Source organism: Musa acuminata, chromosome BXJ2-8, assembly GCF_036884655.1.
Source record: "Musa acuminata AAA Group cultivar baxijiao chromosome BXJ2-8, Cavendish_Baxijiao_AAA, whole genome shotgun sequence".
NCBI lineage: Eukaryota > Viridiplantae > Streptophyta > Magnoliopsida > Zingiberales > Musaceae > Musa > Musa acuminata.
Genome location: NC_088345.1, coordinates 52,253,622 through 52,274,892, shown reverse-complemented (window position 1 = coordinate 52,274,892; position 21,271 = coordinate 52,253,622). Strand labels below are relative to the sequence as shown.

General features: G+C 38.2%; 1 protein-coding gene and 1 pseudogene across 1 annotated transcript; both read left to right on the top strand.

Annotated features, from left to right (window-relative positions):
- The first annotated feature begins 385 nt into the window (after positions 1-385).
- On the top strand, positions 386-17,114 carry LOC103995770 (uncharacterized). Its single transcript, XM_009416465.3, has 12 exons — positions 386-567; positions 702-1,044; positions 2,437-2,626; positions 2,704-2,753; positions 5,760-5,852; positions 5,930-6,018; positions 6,322-6,400; positions 10,624-10,706; positions 12,576-12,654; positions 12,745-13,474; positions 15,212-15,803; positions 16,583-17,114. The coding sequence occupies exons 1-12, from the start codon at positions 536-538 to the stop codon at positions 16,722-16,724; spliced, it is 2,502 nt and encodes an 833-aa protein (XP_009414740.2). The 5' UTR covers positions 386-535; the 3' UTR covers positions 16,725-17,114.
- A 498-nt stretch (positions 17,115-17,612) lies between these two features.
- LOC135620204 (small ribosomal subunit protein uS5w-like) lies at positions 17,613-20,472 on the top strand (annotated as a pseudogene).
- Positions 20,473-21,271: the final 799 nt, after the last annotated feature.

The window sequence follows — 21,271 nt, the reverse complement described above, 5'->3', positions numbered from 1 at the left end:
GGACAGAGCTACGTGGGACCCGCTCGGAGTCCCAGTCACGAGCAAGCGACGACTTACGGGGCGGTGTCTTTGCGTCTCCCACAGAGAAACACGATTAATGGACGGCTAGAATGGACTCCCATATCTACCCGTCGGCGTCCACATCGATTTCATAAGAAAGCGATAGGATAAGTCTCCGAGGAGCCCACCGAGGAACCAATTCAAGAACGGGTATTGGGTCATCGGGTATGAAAAGACGTTTTCCAAAAGAAACCCAATAATAATCCAACTAATTGTAACCTAGCATATGTAACGCGATACATATCGCTTCTCTTCGCCGCTTCCGCCCTTTCTTCTCCCCCCCCCCCCCCCCCCCCCTTCACTTCGCCCCCCCCCCCCCCCCCACCTCTTTCTCTCTCTCTCTTCGCAATAATCCCCTCATATTTCCCCTCGGCTTATTATTATTATTTTTATTATCGCCCAATTCCTTTTCAAATCGATCACAGGAGCGAAACTCCTCCCCCGCTTTAAACCCCCAACATCGCGTCCGATCCAAATGGCTTTCCACATCGCTTGCCCCATCACTTGGTAAGACTTCTCCTCCCCCCTTCTCCCTCCCCCTCTTCTGCCCTGTCTTCTCCCCCGCTCTCCCCTCCCTCCCTCCCTCTCGCTCGCTCTGGTTTGGTTGCGTGACGATTGGATCGACGATTGGTGACCCGCAGCCGGCGGATTTGCGATTGCGAGCTCGGATTCCCCGCGGCGCTGCGCGGCGAGGCGGCGAGGAGCGGGTTCTTGGATGAGATCGACGCGCTCGAGGAGTTCTTGAGGGACCCATGGACCGTCCGGCCCGCCGACGAGGAGGTGGAGGAGACCGTTCAGGTCTGGGTCCCACGCGTGGCGCAGGTCGCGGCCCCGCCCTCGGCGGCCGTGGACGATGGGGGTGGCGGCGGCGGCGGCGGCGGCGCGGGGGATGAGGTGAAACGGGCGCTGCTGCAGCGGCAGGCGCTGGCTGCTTCCCTGGCGGCTGAGGATTACGTCCGGAGGTTGGAAGCTGGGAATGGTTCGGTGAGTGGTCCTCTTGTATCTCTTGGTTAGGTTTTGTTTAGCTTGTTGGTTCGCCCTTGTCTTAGATTTGGCCAATGACACTGTTGCTTTAGGGTCTCGTGGTATTCTAGAATTTATGTCCAAATTTCCACTTTAGTTTTCTGAATTTATACCAGAGTTGAAGTTTCTTTCTTTAAGAATTAATCTATTATGCTTGCTTAATTTTCTACCTTGTTTCTTTCAGGTATACAACTATTCATTTTTGATAACTGGATTCATAAATTATGTTTTTTTTGTCATGCACTTTTTCTTTGTTTTCTATGTTAATTGTGCTAGATGTTTTGGTGGTTGTTTAAGGCACCTACATGATGGAACCAGTATATGTTATACATTTATTTTGCCATTAGAAGATATCTGATTATGATACCATGACAATAAAGGGATTGAATCGTGGGCATTGAACCCATGCCCATTTAATAGCCTGACCGATACGGGTCCGATCGATTGTCGGGGTACCAAAACATGATACCGAGAGGGGAGGATCAGGGTATCAGGACATTCACTAGGAGTTGATGTGCTACAGGCTACAAGTGATAACTGGCATGCAGCGGACGACAGGTCGTATAGATCAATGAGCTCATGGCTCAGGCAAGAGAGTCGTGAGTGTCCATGACACTTGTGTGCATGCATTGCAAAACGAAACCAGCATTAAAAGAAAATGGACCGGGTTGCCCGAAAGGGTCAGTCCACATCCTGGTTCACGTTGGGGCCAATCATTGTCGATTTGGAGATCTGAACATTTGGATGTCAAAATCTGAAAAACCTGTAACGAATATCCCCAGGACAATATTCTTTTATTTGTTGTCATAATTTGAGCAATATTTGATGCTAATAATATGAATACTGGCTTAGGGCTTAGCTTTCTCCCAAATCTTTTGTAACATTGTCCTTAGTGAATAATTGCATCTCATCATCATGTCTTATGCTACACTTGAAAAACTAGAGGTCTATTGTTTCATAACAAACTAAGCATTTTTTCTCTACGTTCCATGATATAACTGTAATTATTTAAGTTATATGGTTTCCATCTTGGCTCAATTGATTGATCACTATATGTTACAGGACAGGACGTATTTTATTTCTCTAATATTTATTGGCATTAATATGTATTCCCTCACGTCATTTTTAGATATCAATTAATTCAACTTACTACTATTCAAAAGTTTGTGGATTATATTATATATATCTCTGCACTTGTATTCACCATCTCAACGATAACCATATAATTAGGATTTTCTGACAATTTCGAGGTGTCAAATGAAATAGCTTACATGGCACTAAATTGTTTACACAAGAATTTTTTTTCTATATTGTGGAACAAAAAATTAGATAATAATGGTTGAATTATCTCAGGAGGTACTAGGAGAGGCAACCAGCAATCTTGCTGGAGAAGATCAAGGCATTCCTACCATCAAAGTTATGTGCCGTATATGTTTTACCGGGGAAAGTGAGGGTAGTGAGAAGGCTATGAAGATGCTATCATGCAAATCATGCAACAAGAAGTACCATAAGAGTTGCTTGAAAACATTGGCTGAACATAGAGGTTTCTATTTACAACTCTAGAGTACAATAGAACCATTTTTCCCCCAAAGATTTCCTAGCTAAGCATTTTTCCTGCAGATCTATTTCATTGGAGTTCGTGGTCTTGCCCCTCTTGCCGCATATGTGAGGTACTTGCTTTTCCTGTTCTAAGTTGGTTACAGCATTTTCTTGAGAAAGGGTAACAATAATATTATTAGATATTTGTGTGTTTTTTGGAACTTTTTTCTCAAATTTTATTTCATGGAATACATTTTGGCAATTATGGACTTTTCAAATTATGTTGTCTGTATATGTTCTATATTTCTTTGAACACACAGAACAAGTTCTATCATTGTTGGAGTGCTGGTAGAGCCAACTAAATTTTGGTTGTTAAAGCATGGTTAGACAAAGTTCTATGTTCAGTATTCTGGGGCTGCTGATTCTTGAATTTAAATGTTTTTTCCTACTGAATCTTAGTGCATCCTTTTATTTTGTGGCAACCTTGACATTGCGTGCATCTCTTTTTAATTCTTTCGACCTTGAAAACATGTTGATCTTAATTCCATGATGTTGACAATTTACAACTAAAACATTGACAATGTTGGGAACAAAATTTCATCATGTCATCCATCTTCTGCTTTCTAATATGACTGTCCATTTATCTATGGGTAATGGATCCAATATTTGTTCATTCAGTCTATTTCAAATTGATTTCGGCATTGATCTGGTTCCATTCCATCTAGAATGCTAACTTTTATTTCTAGTTGATAACTATTAAGACATACTGTTTCTCTAGTGAGACCGAGGAATGTATAATTCCTCGGTCTTGGCAGTAGCAGACACTTGAAAACATAAATGTATAATTCTTTCCTGTACTTAGGTTGTCATATGCGTGCATTATATGTGTTGGTCTGCTGTGAGTTTTGATAATTGAAAGATTTTTTTTTAATGTGATGTCTAATCTGAATGGATAGTCACGTCAATGGTGGCCGACAAACACTTAATTATCATCATATGAACCTTAAAAGATAACTGCCCTAACTTCCTTGTCCATGATTACAAGGTGCATTTATATTAGCAAATCACTTTTTTCCTAATTGTGTTCTTGAGGTGAGTCTTGGTATCACAGTGAAGTTACTCCTCTATTTCAGTTCATATCACAAAAACCCTTCTTTGTTTGAAGGAGTAAGGTTGGATGCATTGTAGACACCCCGATGACGCAAGTCTTGTGCATTAGGCCACCTTTTTTATGTTCTTTAAAGAACTTGCATCTAAGAGGGAAAATTGTTTCAGTGAACCAGTGATTCAATTAGTAATTATCCGAAAAAAAAATAGTAGTCATCTGAAACAGAAGTTTATGCAATGTACATGTATTAGCAGTACGGACTGGCCCGAGCAAAATTGCAAACCCTATAGTTAAGTTCATGCTTACTGCATTGCCATAAACCAAATGAATATGAATTCTGAACAAATCTCTTGGTAACCTCTAGAAAAATAACCCAATTCCAGAATGACAATATGTTCCTATTTCAAAAGAATTTGATGTAGTTGTTATCAAGTTTTTTCTGTAGTAGTGGCGATTTAGTCACAGATAAGTGCTAAGCCTCATTTTCCTAATATCTTAACCTTCTTTTTTCTGCTAAAATTTCTTCCCTTGAAAGTTGATAACTAGTTTTATACAGCAGAAACTCATTTTTGTTTGCTTTAATATTATGGAATCTTTTCAAATAGGTATGTTGGTTCAGGAATCACATCTTTGATGATCTGATTGATGATGCAATTAAATTTAATTTATGAAAAATATATTTTAGAGGTTCTACCAAGTTCCAAGTACTACTGTCGTAACAGTTAGATGACCTTGGTGAACCTGCCACTTCTTCTGGAAATTTACAAAAGTTTTGCATATGGTTTGCCTTGCTGGTCCGTACCGATGTACCGACTGGCCTTCAATATGATATGTACTAAACCGTACCAACATATTGGCACATAGTACGGTGGGGCACACCAACAAATCGGTATCTACTGTATGTATCGGTCTCCTATTAGATTGATATGCATCACCCATATAGGGCGGTATATCGTGGTACGACGAATCTTAGTTTTGCAATTGTTGATTCTAGGAACAACTTGTTGAAAGTCATCACTCTGTAAGAGCTTCTGAAACTTTTATAAGCAAGGTTTGCCAATTTAGGTATTGGACTCGTGCAAGTCCATGATAGAATCAGTACGGGCAGGTCTCTGATAGCATGCCAACCGCCAACACATTTTATGCTAGTACATACTGTGATACCGAGGGGGCGAGGATAAGAAGGTGAGAAGGAGATGTGTGTATATTTGTGGAGGATAAGAAGAAGAGGAGGTTTGTGTAAGAGTACTACCAGGAGGGTTGACAGTGGTGCATTGTGGGTGGCGGCGTGGGAGAGGCAAAGTGAGAACTTGTGTGAGATAGAGAGATGAGAGATAGGCGGCAAGCATCCCTAATAAAAAAAAAAACTGGGTATCACACATGAATCACCCAAAAAGAAGTGGTCTGCATCCCAGTTCATGCTCAGAACAGAAATATTGGCTACCACATGCTGGTCCAAGTGAAATGATAAACCTTGGCTGTAAGACTTTGATCACTTTGTGTGGATAATTTTTCCGTACCTTGACTTATTTTTGTTGTATCCTTACTGATTGCTAGGCTTACCCTGAGCATTGGTGTGTTTCTTAAGTGGAGCCGATTACAACTGTAACACTAGACAATCTTTTTTGACGATTTCAACTCTATGGTTTTCAAAGCTATGCTGCAAAATATTAAGATTCATTTCTAGTAAATGTAACTGTATTTCAGTAACTTTATGACTATTTTCATTTCTAATGACATTATGAAATCCGGCTACTGGTTTTCAGATGACTATTTTCTTTTCAAATGTTTCACTGAAAAGAGATGCATTTGTTGTTGAAAATGGAAAATGCTGTCTGATGCAAGTAACCAATTTACTACATTGGTCCTTAAACTGATTGTTTTTTATTTTAATCCATTTCAGTGGGCTATAAAATACATGCAAGTGCATTGTGTGATGTGTTTAATGTCTTATGCTCATTTTTGTCATGTTCTGGTTGTCTTCCCTGCTTGGGTTGGTGATATCTCCACCTGATTGTTTCAACTTCAGGTTTGCCGAAGAACCGGTGATCCCAATAAGCTGATGTATTGTAAAAGGTGTGATGGTGCATATCATTGCTATTGTCAGCAGCCACCACACAAGGTTTGCGTTATATGGTTGATTTCTGGATGATCTAGTTTTCTGTCTTTGCAATGTCAGCTCAACAATTGAACTTGCAGAATGTGAGCCGTGGACCTTACTTGTGTCCGAAGCATACAAGATGTCATAGCTGTGGGTCAACTGTCCCTGGAAGTGGTCTTAGCACAAGGTACTTTAAACTTTTGCTGTAATTTTCTGCATGATCCACCTTATCAGTCCGAACTGGTGTACTGACCAGCCATGGGTATGGTACATATCGATGTATTAACATATGGTACGATGGGGTATATCGACAGATTGGTATTTACCGCCTATACCGATCCTCTGTTGGATCGGTATGTACCGGCCATACTAAGCGTTACAACATGGTATGGCGAACCTTGGTTTTCCATACATAATTAAACCACATGGTCTAAAATTAGCCTATTGGATTGGCATCATTCTTCTTCTAACATTGATTAATGGTTCACAGGTGGTTTTTAGGCTATACCTGTTGTGATGCTTGTGGCAGATTGTTTGTGAAAGGAAACTACTGTCCAGTCTGCTTGAAGGTACTGCTTTATTAGACACAATTTTTACCTACTAAGAGGAAATTGTGCATTGTAATTTACATACAGATTTACGTAAAGATTGTGGATATGACAAAAGTCATAGACATGCCACAATCACCATGTCCATGTTTAATGTGGCATATGAATTTATTTAGCTGTTAGAATATCCTTGAGTTTATTTATATCATTAACAGTATTGGAAAAAGTGCAAATGTGGCATGATGCTATCGAAAGTTTAATTTTGCAAATGAATAATCAGTTAGCGATAATGTTCAGAGCACTGTAGCACTGCTACAGTGCTCGGCACGCCTGAATATACCGCTCGGTACACCTGGGTGTACCGAGCGGTATACCGTACCGTACCGGTACCGAGCCCAGGTCGAAACTCCGGTACGGTACGGTATTGCGAACCTTGGTTCAGATTACTGGTAGTCAGTTATATCTAAGTAATTAAATCATTGAATCTTCAAATAGCATCTTCGTGGTCTTTGATTGGTTATAGATGGCAACAATTCATGCTTTCCTTGGGAGTAAGGTGGAGACAGCAGCATTCTCTTTTTTAGGGAAAGCAACAAGCTGCAATCTTGTTCTATAAAGCTATTGAAATAAGTCGAAGGTGGAAATTATAGAAAAATTGAAAAGGAAAAAGGAAAAACAAAAAAGCGAAAGAAAGGAGGGTGGATGGCCTCTTCAGATTAATTAAAATTGCTAAGATACAGTCCATCTATGGTGTAGTTTTATAATCTGCAGCAGCCTAAGAAGATGGGATATTGTTTAAGCTAGAAAACCATTCTGAGGTCCTAGATAAGATAGAACTCATTCTTGCACTTTCTTGAAAAGTCTTGTTATTTATTCCTTTGAAATCATCCAGCAGATCAACAGGATGAAAGCATCAATAAAATATCCCCATGTGTGGACATATGCTAGCTATTCTAGATTTTCAGAGGACATCAGGAGAGGATAGGGGTAGTAAAAAGCTTGATCCCCAAAAAGGGCATCCCAGAGGGACTTACTAGTGGTGCATTGAAGAAAGATACGAGCAATGAACTCAGCTGAAGCTTAGCAAGTTGAAAAAGTGGCTTCTTGTGTCTATTGCTTTTTCAGGAGAATCTTCGGGGGCTGAACTTTGTTTCTAAAGGCAACCCCACATTAAGCATTTGATATTAGGGATGTAGGTGGCCTAGCAGAGGGCCCTGCCAATGGGACGTAAGATGCCCTGAAATTAAGGAATTTATAAGAAGGTAGGAATAGGCCCTTTGAGCTTCATCTCCACGCGATCAAATCAACCAAACTAGAAATTTTGATATGCTCAGGTTCTACCACCAAAGAGAAAGGCAAGCAAAACAGGATCTGAGGGCCAAGGATGAGGTTCGCGTAATGCTTTCAACCAAAACCATCTTGATGCAAACCAGAAGATGGTGATCTCAGGAGTTAGTACTTTAAAAACAATTGCATAGTACTGGTAAAGTAAGTTCTGAATGAGAGGGATCAAGTCAATTGTCCTTCCCCAGCCTAACTGTTCTTCCATTTGCCAAGTGATATAAACTGATGCAAGCCAGAAGTGACCATGATCTCAGGAGATACAACTTCTAATACAATTGTGAAGTAGTGGAAAAGAAAGTTCTAAAGGAGATGGATCAAGTCAGTTCTCTGTCCACAGCCTAGTCAATCTTCCATTGCTAAGTGATGTATTATGTTGATTAAATATTTCTAGGCTTGAAGAAATAGAGAATAGATTATGCTGATTCAAGAACTTTAAATGATTATGAGGAAAATGTCAGGAACAGTCAATGTTGCGAAGCTCAAAAAATTCTTGTTGTGTGAGAAAAATGGCATATGGCGTTGCAGTGATAATATTTGTCATTAATAGTTTCTGAAGCTTTTTCCTCTCCATAATTTTCCTTGAGACCTCTTAGGTAGGTCATAATCTTAAAAGATTAAGATTTTTCTAAGATTAGGTTATCAAACAAAACCGTCCTCCCAACTTTTCAATCATGAGGGAAGAGAGTAGACTCGTTATTTCTGTGAACATGTCTTTGGAATAGGACAGGTGGTCACCCAAAGTTTTCGATGCTGGCTTGTGTGTATTCTGCATATTTTGTGTTGACTATAGCTGTTTATCATGAATATATTCTTTCTCCTTTCATTTATATGGGTTTTGTCACCCCATTCCACCTGGTACAGTTTAGCATAACACATGTTGAACTGAATTTTTGAATCTTTTCTTGCTTGCATAGGGTGGTTGGTTCTATTTCTACTGATGATCGCTGCAATTTATTGTGTTAATTTCATTTTTGCAAAATATATCTTTTTTGTTTGGCTTCATGAAGTTTTTGAATATGACAGGATTTAGTCATTTTGGTGCTGGAGTAAATCATCTTATGATGCATTATCTTTATACTTCACAAATCAAATTGATCCAACCTTAAAATTGTTTTAGCCTTTTAGGTTTGCCTAAAAAATGGAGTATTAACTCTTAAATAGTTGCAGTTGCATTGTGGGAGTAAGTAATGACTTTTATGTGTCCATGTTATGGCTTGTTGTGAAGATCCTATTGTTGGGAGTACATCACATAGGCAGAGTAATTGTTTTGGAGAATCTTTTCTCTTTTCTTGACTTGGTACATTGGAATGTCATCTAATGGAAAGGTACCTTCACCATTGCCCTTCTAATTTCACGAAGGAGGAGAAATCAATTGTTGATTCTGTACGTATCCTGACTTTTCCACTATAAATTGATTATCCTATTATGGGGAAGTCGTTAAATTTATCAATCTCAGATTGAAGTCAAACGATTAGGCGCTGTCCTAGTTATATGTTATTTTCTGGTGTTTCGTACTGTCACGCCCTTAGCTGGAATTGCCTAAGGCGTGAGGCACCCTTGCGGCAAATACGCGAACTTAGCTTGCGTTGCCTAAGTCGCGAGGCACCCTTGCGTCTTGCGTTGCCTAAGTCGCGCTTCGCCCTTACGATTTGTGTCCGCAAAGATCAGCCCACTTGCAACCTCTCGCAGGTCTCGAAGGACCTGTAAAAAGAGAAAGTTGATTAGTTCGAAGAACGAGCGACGGACAAGTCTTGACGTCTCGCGAAAAGGGGAAGCTTTATAAGCAATTCAGCGAGCACCTTGCGTGCACAAGAGAAAATAAGGAGAGGGGGAAAACAAGGACTTTAGAAGGTTGAACGAACGGCTGCAAGCCCACAAACAGCTGCTCATCGGGTGCCGGACGCGACAACAAGTTCCCGTCAAGGTAACGTGCGAACTTGCGAAAGGTTGTTCAACGCCCGACACTATACCAAAGCCCCATCCAGCCCTGTGCCACCTGGGGGGTTCTAGGGTGCTGAGATGGCTGACGTTTCGCGTGCAGCAGTGGGCTGCAGAAATCAGCCCGTGGCACGCGAAAACGGAGCTGTTTTGGGGCTGTTTTGCTCGGTTCGGTGAACGGTCGCACTGTAGCGCTGCAACTTATTCGAACTTACATTTTTACAAGCAAAAGGACTTAAAACCAAGCCAAAACATGCTGCCAAGCAGCTGTACATGTATATTAGAGCGACGAACGGTTCGTTGAACGGAGTTGTTGCGGGTGCACGACGACCGTTTGTGACAATACACTTCAACCAGAAATGTCTCTCACCCATGGTTCCAAATACTGGTTGGTTGGTACAGTGTGTACAAACTGATATTTTCTGGTTTGAGCAATGACTGATATCGGACCGAATCGTTGGTATCTAGTTTTTTTTTATAATAATTTTTGGTTCATATCAGACAGTATGGGTTGATTTACCATTCATTACACCAGTACCATGCCGATCCAATAGATTACTGAAATTGGTAGTGAACTGAGATTTGAAACCTTGGTCTCACCATCCTCATTAATTTAGTTAATATTCTTAACAAACCATTTTAATAACTGTATTTCTTTCTTTTCTTGTTAATTTTTACACACACACACACACACACACACACACACATATATATATATGTATATATATATATATATATGTATATATATATATATATATGTATATATATATATATATATATATATACATATATATATATATGTATATATATATATATATATTTGTTGTTGTGCCATTAAGAAGGTGAAGTAACTTTTGTAGGTCTATGGAGATTCTGAAATAACACCCATGGTTTGCTGTGATGCTTGCTTATATATGTATATTTGTTGTCGTGCCATTAAGAAGGTGAAGTAACTTTTGTAGGTCTATAGAGATTCTGAAATAACACCCATGGTTTGCTGTGATGCTTGCGAAAGATGGGTCCACTGTCTGTGTGATGGGATCAGGTGATTGTCAGCATATTTTTATTACTCTCTTAAGAATAATGTTTCATTTATAATATGTTTGGTTATGCAACATAATCCAAAAATTTCTGCACCTAGGTAATTTGTATTCTATTTCACATGTTATATTGACGTTTAGTTGAAAGACTTCCAAATTACGAAATTATAGTGAAGGATAAAATTGCCATGAATCCCACCAAAGTAATGCTTTGCTTCACACATTGTGACGGAAAGGATCCAATTATTTTCTATGTCAATTTTAAAAGCCACCCAACACTATTGTGTAGCCAGTTGGTTTTATTGTATTTCATCTCTTTATCAAAAAGTCCAATCTAAATAATCGAGAATCTCCAGACCAACTCCATGTGCAAACTAGCTCAAAATAGTGTTGCCTATACTCAAAATGTACTCAATGAACGTGTAACCCTGTGTTGATATAGATTAGAGAAACATGGCATGCAATGTACATGTGCTAGAGAGAAAAAGGAGATAGAGAAGGAAGGGGAAGAGTAAGGTAAGAGGGAGGAGGAAGATGTAGACACAAATAAATGAAGGGGTGGAGAGGGAACTCATTGTGCTGTATTGCCAGAGCAGTTGAATCATTTCTGTGACAAAAGAGTGGTTCCCCTTTGCTCCGTTTCTTCTTGCCCTCAATGCAATAATGTTGCCTGTTAGTGCTCACACAAGGTAAATAATTTGATATCTTGTTTTAAGTTCTAGTTAATAAATTTTAAAATTAATTCTATTACATGATCTATGTCTCTCAAAAATATCTTTTTCATCTAGACTCATGCAAAGCTCATCTTAATATTCCAATGACTTATAAACTCCTGCAATATTGATAGTAATATTAATATCCAATGGTGTCCATTGTCCACAAAGGTGGTACTGTTTGGAGGAAGTCTTGAGTTTCAGAAAGTGTGTACAGGGGCCTCATGATATGGTATTCTTGTACCGGAGAAGTAACTGATCTATATGAAGTTTTTGACCTAACTGAGGAATTAGAGCTTCTTGGAGAAAATGAACTTTCAAATGGTGATGGCTTTTCTGATTTGTAAATAAGACATGGGTGATTTTGTATTGAATTCTAGTCTATGCACCTTCTTTATGAAACAAGACATTGGTATTCACAATCGTCCTGCCTAATCTTTAGTGGTTGCAAATATGTTATATACTAAGACTAGAACTTGATATTGTGGAATGTATACACAATAAAGGAAGAGGACATGTGGAGGTGCATTCTTCTGTGGCTGCAATCAATATGATGCGCATGAGGATTATCTTCCTTAAGGTTAGAGGACATAAACAATATGTTAATTGTCATAGTTGCCCTTTTTCTCGGGGCAGTTACTTGAAGATGAATATGGTTCCTTGGAGATAAATATAGTTCAATATGTTAAAACTTGTATTTTCAGTTGATTTCTACTTATGTACACCCCTCTAGTCTAGAAGAACGTTGGAAAACTTAGATGACAATCAACACGACAAATTTTTGCTTTGGATTGGAATCTTGCACACGTTCATTAGAGTTTCATCATGGATTTTTTCATGAAATTCTTCTTCTCAGCTGTTAGTATTAGTGATAGCATGATTTTTCTTTAAAATTGTGCCAATTATTATTATTTTTGTTAGTTTTGAGATTAGCATTGCATGTTTCTCTTTTTATCCAATCAAGCATCTTTATATTTCTTGTTGCAGCAACACTAGCATCATATGTTATGCTGTCAGCAATACTATTTTCTCTTCATTCCAAAGGTTTAATTGAAGTTGGCTTAATACTGTTTTTTCTGGTTCTTGTTTGAAGGACTTTGCATTTATTTTACCATATGCTTTCTTACATTTTTATCCTTTTCTTTTTTCCACATGTCACAGTGATGAAAAATATCAGCAGTTCCAAGCTGATCAAAACCTACAATACGTATGTGCTGCATGCCGTGGTGATTGTTATCAGGTGTCATTTGCTATTTGATAGACTTCTGGGGTCTTCTTGTACCACGTGATTTGATAAACTAATATTCGCTACCTTAATCATTATAATCAGGTTAAGGATATACATGATGCAGTTCGAGAACTTTGGAAGAGAAAAGATATTGTTGACGGTGATCTGATTGCAAGTTTGAGGGTTGCTGCAGGGTTGCCATCTCAGGAAGAAACATATTCAATATCTCCCTATTCTGGTGATGAACAAAGTGGTCCAATCATACTTAAAAATGATAATAGCAAGCCCCTAAAATTCTCACTCAAAGGGATCAGTGATAAATCATCAAAGGATTATGGCAATATCTCCTTAAACAAGAAGCAAGCAAAGAAGAAAGGGTATCGGATTAAGTTGGTTGGTAAAAAGGAAGAGACATATTCTAATATGGAAAGACAGAATGAGGCAAGATCATTAGAGAGTTCTTATAGGGATCAGAGAATTGATGAGATGACCTCTTCTAGACCTGATGGACCAGATGTGCTTTCTTCATCTACAGCTAGAAGTCCTAATGCTAATGGCATGAAAGCCAATCAGCTTGGTAATTGTGAACAAAATATGGTCAAAGATGTAGCAAGGGATAATGCTGATACAGTACCTAAAGTCAAAATAAAGAGCAGTAAATTACAGGGTTTGCATTTTAAAGAATGTGCAGGTAAAAGTCCAAACAAGAATGATACTGCAAGAAGTACCAAACTAGTTATACATATCGGTTCAACAAACAAAAATGCATCTAGCTCTCCAAGATCTGAGACTTCTAGCTGTCATAAGGATCAAGAGTTAGCTGCTTCCTTTGGTATGCACATTATTATGTATATGCTGCAAACCAGTTATCTTTGTTCATTCTGGAAATCTTGAGTTATTCTGTATTACTTTTATCAAAGATTGATAAATATGATTAGATTATGATGCGGCTCTAGGGTTGTTTTAGTCTATATCTCAAATTCATATTCTGGGAATTACTGCCTTGTATATTGATGTCATTATGCACTGGAAGCACGTAAAGGCAACTAATTTTCACAAAGTAATGCCATGTAGATTGGAGAACTATATAGGTATCTTTATAAAAGAAAATGCATTTATTTGTGTTTTGTCTAATTGTTGATTTTATTTGCTTGTATACCTCACTTATTGCCAAAAGTTGAATTTTTTTTTTATTACTCCTGCTTTGTAAAAACACTGTATATATATGTTTGGTTGTCAAGTGTGTATTTTTGTTTGTCTGGCATTTGGGCTAGAGGCCATTAAGTCTCATCTCTGTTAGGATAGAAAACATTTACTGAAGAATAGAAAAAGTTACGGGCACAAAGGACTAGATTGTAGAATTTTCGGTCAAAATGGATAATGGCTTTTGCCTCAAACAGCACTTATGCTTTCTTTGACTTTTTATTTCATAAGATCGTGTCAATCTGAAGTCTATAATCCTGCCAATATGGTTGTTGCAAGTAGGGTTTTGAATACCGGTCCATATCGGCATACCAAGTTCTGCTCGGTACGGTACGTATCGGTATATACCGTCGGCACGCTAGGGCATATCGATGGTTCACCCTAAAACCTTAAAAATACCTTCACTTACTACGCCAGGGCATACCGATCGGCATGCCTTAGTGATGGTCGAAATCCGAGGTGGTATCGGTCGGTTCGCCTCGATAGTGGTCGATACGCCTCGGTACCGGTCAAAACCTTGGTACTGCTCGGTAGAGGACGGTCCGCATACCGGTATCTTCTCGGACTGGAATGTATGGGCAGTACACATCGAAATTGAGAACCCTGGTTGTAAATCTTGTACATTTATAACTGCATATAACATCCTTATTGGGTTCTTCAATTGATATTTAGTTTGGTGATCTCTTGGAAATAAAACAATTTTATAATGGTGAAATTAAAATTAAATTCATTCTCAAATGGCTTCTTGGTTTTTCATGTCTTATTTCCCCATCTTGATTTTCCATGCCCAAATGCTAAGTTTACTTCTTGGTCACATCTGTCATAAATTTCTTTCTAAACCTCCTGTTATTCGTTCTAAAATGGTTTTTAAGGCTATTTCTTTGTCAAGAATCCCTTTCAAATTTTCTTCTCTGTAATTTTTTTATTTGTCTTAAATCTAAATAGCTTTCTTTATTGTTTTTTAGCATAAAACTAATCTTAATTTTAAAAGAAATTCCTTTCTTCCAGAATTTAATAGTATGACATTTATGTTTAATTTTATGATACTTTGAGTAGCTAGAATGTGTCCTTTGTTTATACATGAGTATCATAATGTAAATAACTTATTATTAACATGAGTTTCATGCATGTTCTATTACTGCTGTCAAAGCAGGTGTTGATGATGCCATAAGTTAAAAGATAACAAGATAATATGCTAGACTATCATGGTGAACATTGTAATGTGATCTGATTTGTGCGTTCTTCTTGTTTAACCTTTAATGCTTCTGCTCTATCCAATGTCTGATTTTGATTTTCTCTTTAGAATGGTTCTTCCTTCTGCTTATGTAGAAGACTGAAGAATAATGTAATTCCCTGTTATTTTCAGGAGCTAAAATGGATAATTCAAATACAAAGAGAAGTCCAGAGCATGGAGTTAAAGGAAAAACTATAATAAAGATTGGAAAATTTCATGAGAAGCACCAGAAAAGCAATGGTAATGTGACTGATGCACGTGAACTTAATACTACAGATATATCTGTAATGAGGAGGAGTGAGATAACTGCTGCAGCAGAAAATGCATCCACAGAAAGAAGTGATAAGGTTCTCCAGAAAAAGCAGACTGCTGATATATCTGTTAGGTCTCATAGAGATAGCAATGAGATGTTACCCTCAAATTTTACCTCCAGTTCTTCAAAAGACCCGAAGACTTTGCTCAAGCTGAAATTTAAGAATCCATATTTTGAGCAGAAAAGTTCATGGGCCCCTAATGGCGAGGAAGAAAACTCTGTTAAGGGGCAGAGATCAAAGAGAAAGAGACCTTCAAATGAGAAAATGGGTGGATGGCAGGATGAGAGATTATCGAAGTTGCACTTGGAGAATCTTATTGATGAAGCAATGGATGCAAATTGGATATTGCAGAAATTGGGTATGGATGCAATTGGAAAGAGAGTTGAAGTCCAATCATCTGATGGTTCTTGGTTAGTATTTAACTCCTATTAGTTTCTAGCTTTATAATCTAATTATAATCTAAGAGCTACTTTCATAATAGCATGGCTGCATAATTTGGAAATAATAGTTTGTTTTCTTTTATAATATAAAAGGATTGACATAGCCATCATATACATTTAGTAGTTCATTCTAATTGTTTTTTCATGCTCACTTATTTTACCTTCTTTTAGTTGGCCCATATATGGAACCAGACTTCACTGTGTATTGTCTTGGTTCAAGGGTTTCTAACTGTTATGTGCTTTTTTGTATGTTGAGAAGAGATATATTACTTTATAAAGATTTATTTGATGTGGATGCTTCCAATGTATCTGAGCCCTAAGAAACCAAACAATGTCAATACAAATTGCTTACTTATGGGTGAGATTTTTTGGAGAGTGGTGCTTGCTAGTTGGGGCTAGCAACTTGCCTTGCTCTCTCAGTTACTTACCTAACCCCAATTTGGTAAGCTATATAGGAAGGGGGTGGGGGTGGTTGGCATGGATAAGCTTATGGATCCATGCCTCAACACTATACACTATACATCTTCTGCAAATGATTTCTCTGATGGTGCAATATTCTTAAATTTCTGCATGAGAGGATCTTGTTTTGTTTATATATATATATATATATATATACACATACATACATACATACATACATACATACATATAGTAAATATTTATTTTGGGATGACTATTGTAAATTGAGCAACTGCTCAGTTCTAGAACCAAGATAGAATTGCTGGATGATTTATGCATCATTATTGCAGGCATCAAGGAGCTGTTATTGATGTCAACCAAGATACTTCATCTTTGTCCGTCCGTTTGGATAATGGAAGATCTATCCTCTTGGAGCTTGGGAAACAAGGAATTCGATTTATTTCTCAGAAACAGAAAAGGGCAAAAACATGAATTCAGTGAAGGATCGTGGCGTAGTAGGTGAATCATATAAAGGGGAAGTTCATCTCGCTCTGGCCTAGAAATTTATGAAATTTAGAGCTTTTTGATTTTGGCTTCCTTGATGTGACTATTCATGTGGGGGCGTATTGGTCTATGTATATTTGAATCGAAATTCTATGTTGAACAAGAAAAATCAACAACTGCTGAACGATAGAGTGCCCCTGTTGCTAAAAATGTATCATTTGTATCATCTGTGCCATTCGTTGCTTGAGGAGTCATCCACTCAATTCATCTTTGCTTTGGGACCTTGTTGATCAAATTGATTCTTGTGTTAGTCAGAATACAGCAAAGAATCCCTGATGAATTTATTGGTTGCTCTCAATCGAGTTTGATATTGTAATGCTGAGTGAGAATGAACTCACAAAAACAGTTTTTCCAAATTTATGATTGAATGTGATGTACAGGTTCTCATCAACTTCCCCCTAAACGAGCCATTATGGATTGTATAGACGCCCAATTCTTGTGGTAGATCTAAACGTATCGTTTATCTTTTTATTCTGGTGAATGCTGCATGTTTGATGGCAGCATGTTTGTTGGCTAATAGTCTGATGGTGCAAAAGCAGGTATTCAAATTGTGTTTGTATGTGTTTTTTTATTTATTTTTATTTTAATATTAAATAACAATGATGGTTGTAGTTCATCGCTTCAGGATATATATATATATATATATATATATATATATATATATATATATATATATATATATATATATATAGAGTCCACTTCTCAATTGGTTGATTGTTTACTTAAATATAATATTAAAAATAAAATTGGGAAAAGGAAAACCGTGTTATTAAACTATGCGGTGTCCTCACCGCAACTAAAACCCCAGTTTTGCAATTCGCCATCACCATAGAAGTCTTGCCTTTTCCCTGTCTCTCTCTGTTCGCTAAACCCTAACCTCGACCATCCCAAACCTCATGCCGCCGCGATGGCGATCGTGGCGGCTTCGGTCGCGGGTTTGGCCGTGGCCGGGGCGACCGGGGCCGTGTCGGGCGCCGCGGCGGTGGGCGGCGGCCGACGCGATGAGGAGGAGAAGTGGGTGCCGGTTGCCAAGCTTGGCCGTCTCGTGAAGGAGGGAAAGATTGCCAACCTTTGGCAGATCCACCTCCACTCCCTTCCCGTTAAGGAGCATCAAATCATCGACACGCTCCTTGGTGGCCGAATCAAGGACGAGGTCATGAAGATTTTGCCCGTCTAGAAACAGAGGCGTTCCGACCAGCGCACCCGGTTGAAGGCTTTCGTCGTTGTTATTGACACCGACGGCCATGTTGGCCTCGGCGTCAAGTGCGCCAAGGAGGTCGCTACCGCCATCCGTGGCGCCATCATTCTTCCCAAGCTCTCGGTTATCCCTGTTAAAAGAGGCTACTGGGAATACAAGATCGGGAAGCCTCATACAGTGCCGTGCAAGGTCGCCGGAAACTGTGGATCCGTGACCGTCCTGATGGTACCTGCTCCGAGGGGGGCGGGGATTGTGGCTGCCCGTGTGCCAAAGAAGGTGCTTTAGTTTGCTGGGATCGAGGATGTCTTCACCTCATCGCGTGGGTCAACCAAGACTCTTGGGAACTTCGTGACGGTCAATTTTTCTTGTGGACTATTATTTACTTTATTTGAAGCGGTTGATTTCTATCGGTAATGAGAAAAAAGATGTGATTTTTCGTATCTTTACTTCTTTTAAGCAATTGGCGATGTTAATTGCTGATCTAGGTCTATCTAGCATATGTCTCGTGATGATAGTTGAAAGGCTTTTCAATGTAGTTCTGGATCTTGATGATGATTTGTTACATACTAGCAACATGTAAATCTTTAACTTCAGTTCTGGTAGCATTTATATTATCTCAATTAGCTTCTGGTGACTGTATTTGAAAAGAATTACTACCTAGATGTCACATGATAATTTTGAATGAGCCATTTTTTTTCTTTGTAGATGCAATCAGTAACACATCAGGTTTTTGGCATAGATTTATGGCATTGAGCAGTTGCTATATCGTTTCTTATTGATATTTATTTCCTTGATGAGCAATGAACTTGTTATAACGGAACTGTTGATACTAAACGTTAGAAAATGACAACCTTTTTATACTATTTGAAGTGGCACTTCCAAATCTTCTAGATGGAAGCAAGATTAAAGTCTGGTGGTGCCATTCCTTCTAAATTTTACCTGAACTCTATCTACTGCTTGCATGTTACTTCTTGTTTCTTTATTTCTTACTACGGGGTATCCATGTAAGAGAAACTCAAACAAGTTTTGTTCTGCTATTTTTGGATATGGAAAACTTTCTAGTTGTTGAGTTCTGCATGATTAAAGTATTAGTAGTCGTATTGTTAATTTCTGAGGGAAGGAAAGGAATTAGGAAAGAAAGGTAATTATTTTGATTAGTACGCTTAATTAGGAAATAGAGCACTGATTGTATGTAAAGATCCAACCACTCAGTCAAGTACTTGTCACTAGTTCAATTCAAGCCCTGCAAGGTAGGTGATCACACACTATTATTGGCTGAATCTACTAGCTTTAGCAAACTCAAATCAGGTCCCTTTTCACTGATCAACTAATTGGCGTCCAATCTGAATAAAAATATTTTATGACTCTATCTAACAACTGTATGGGGGGTTAGGAATACTTACTGTGGTGAATCAAGCACCATATGGGGGTTTGGAAATAGTTCATGGAAATTGTTGGTTCAGTGTGGATTTACATTTTTTTAATCATCCATCGGCTTAATATGTACTTTGTTCAAACTCATAAGTGAGACTTGTACTGATTAATGTCATTGAATTGCACCTAGGTGCAGGCACACAAAGGTTGGATCTTGTGTGTTGCCTTGATTAAGTTTTCCTGGTCCTACCATGGTTCATGGAATTGGTTGGTCTTGATTAGATTCAATTGACCAGGATTGGTTATTCTGATTGTGATTTCCTCAATCTTTCTGAGGTTCATTAGGATTGGCTTAAAGATTTGCTCTCTACCCCCCAAAAAAAATGTAAATTGAAAAAAAGAGAGGCTAAAATGGTTGTTATGGAGATTGGTAGTTTCTCTACCAACAGAGTTATGGAGACACAAAGAGGACTACTCCTTCCTGGTTAAATAAACTAGAAACCACCAGAAATGTCAATGTGAAAGCTTTATTTTAGGTGATTGAGGATGTTCATTGCATATGATCTCCTGATGACTGTTGCGAGATAATGTATGCAGATGACTTGTTGTAGAGGCTTTTTTGGTTAGCTGTGAGATCACAAGGATTATATGCTGATAATTATGTTGGTAGTGAAAAACAGGAAATTTGATGACTTCTTATCTCTGTGCAGGCAACCTTTGAGTACCTAATGAAGACATATAGATTCCTGACACCTGACTTCTGGATGGATACTCGCTTTAGCAAATCCCCCTTCCAGGAGTACACTGACTTACGTGCAAAGCCGACTAAGGCAATACTTCTTGACAACACCGAGAAGGATGAATCTTAGGATGATGCTTGGGAGTGAGTTCTTTCATAGCATTTACTTTGTGTTTTGTCACTTTGTTTAATTAGAACCTAGGTTGAGAACTTTTTCACAATGTTATTCTATGATGAATCCTGTCACCATAGTTTTAGTATTCCTGCTATGTGTTTTGCTTTTTCATTGTTGTACACATCAAGATGCAGTTAAACGAGACATGAGCATGAGGTGCTTTAATCAATAGATCAAGATCCTTAAATCATCTCGCAAATTTCTTGAATGGTGGTGTCATTCTTGATATGTTAAATTTCTTCAAGTATTATGTGCCTCAGAATATTCTTTCTTGAACGTTGGTAGGATTGAAGTCTTGTGTGCCTCAAAATGACCCCATGAAGAGGGGCTTGCTCTGCTCTCATCCCCTTTCCTCTTCACCTCAAGCTCTTATTCCTTCTCCTTCACTTAAATCTCATCCTAAATTCTCTCAAATATCTTTGTAGAATCTCCCAAATTCAAGCAATCATTGAAGGGAAATTACTAGTATTTTCAAGAGAACATTGAAATTGAAAATCTGGTTAATTTTTCTCTAAAAATTAGATAAATTCGAGCATATTTGTGTTAATTTAATGACTTCAATTTGGATGCAATTAGATCAATATTAGAGTCATTTCTTGTTGTATCTTCTGTTTGCACTTGATTTATGACTGATCCACAAAAATCAAGTTTTGAGGAATTGAGATGTAAATCTTTGTAAATCTTTGTAAATCTCTCATATTTTAGTAAAAAGGTGGGCAGATAAGCTACACCTTTTTATGATGGTTCTGGATGCTGGGCTGCTTCTATGCATTCAGACATGTGATCTCCCTCTCTCTCTCTTTGTTACCCCAAAGTACTAAAAAGAAGAAAATAATAATAATAATAATAATAATAATAATAATAATAATAAACAACTGATATTTTTGAAGTCAATCTATAATGAAAACAATGAGGGTGCTCTTTTGCGATCTAGATGACCAAAGCTTATGAAAATAGCTGTATTTTTTTGTTGGAAAAGTGTGCATAAA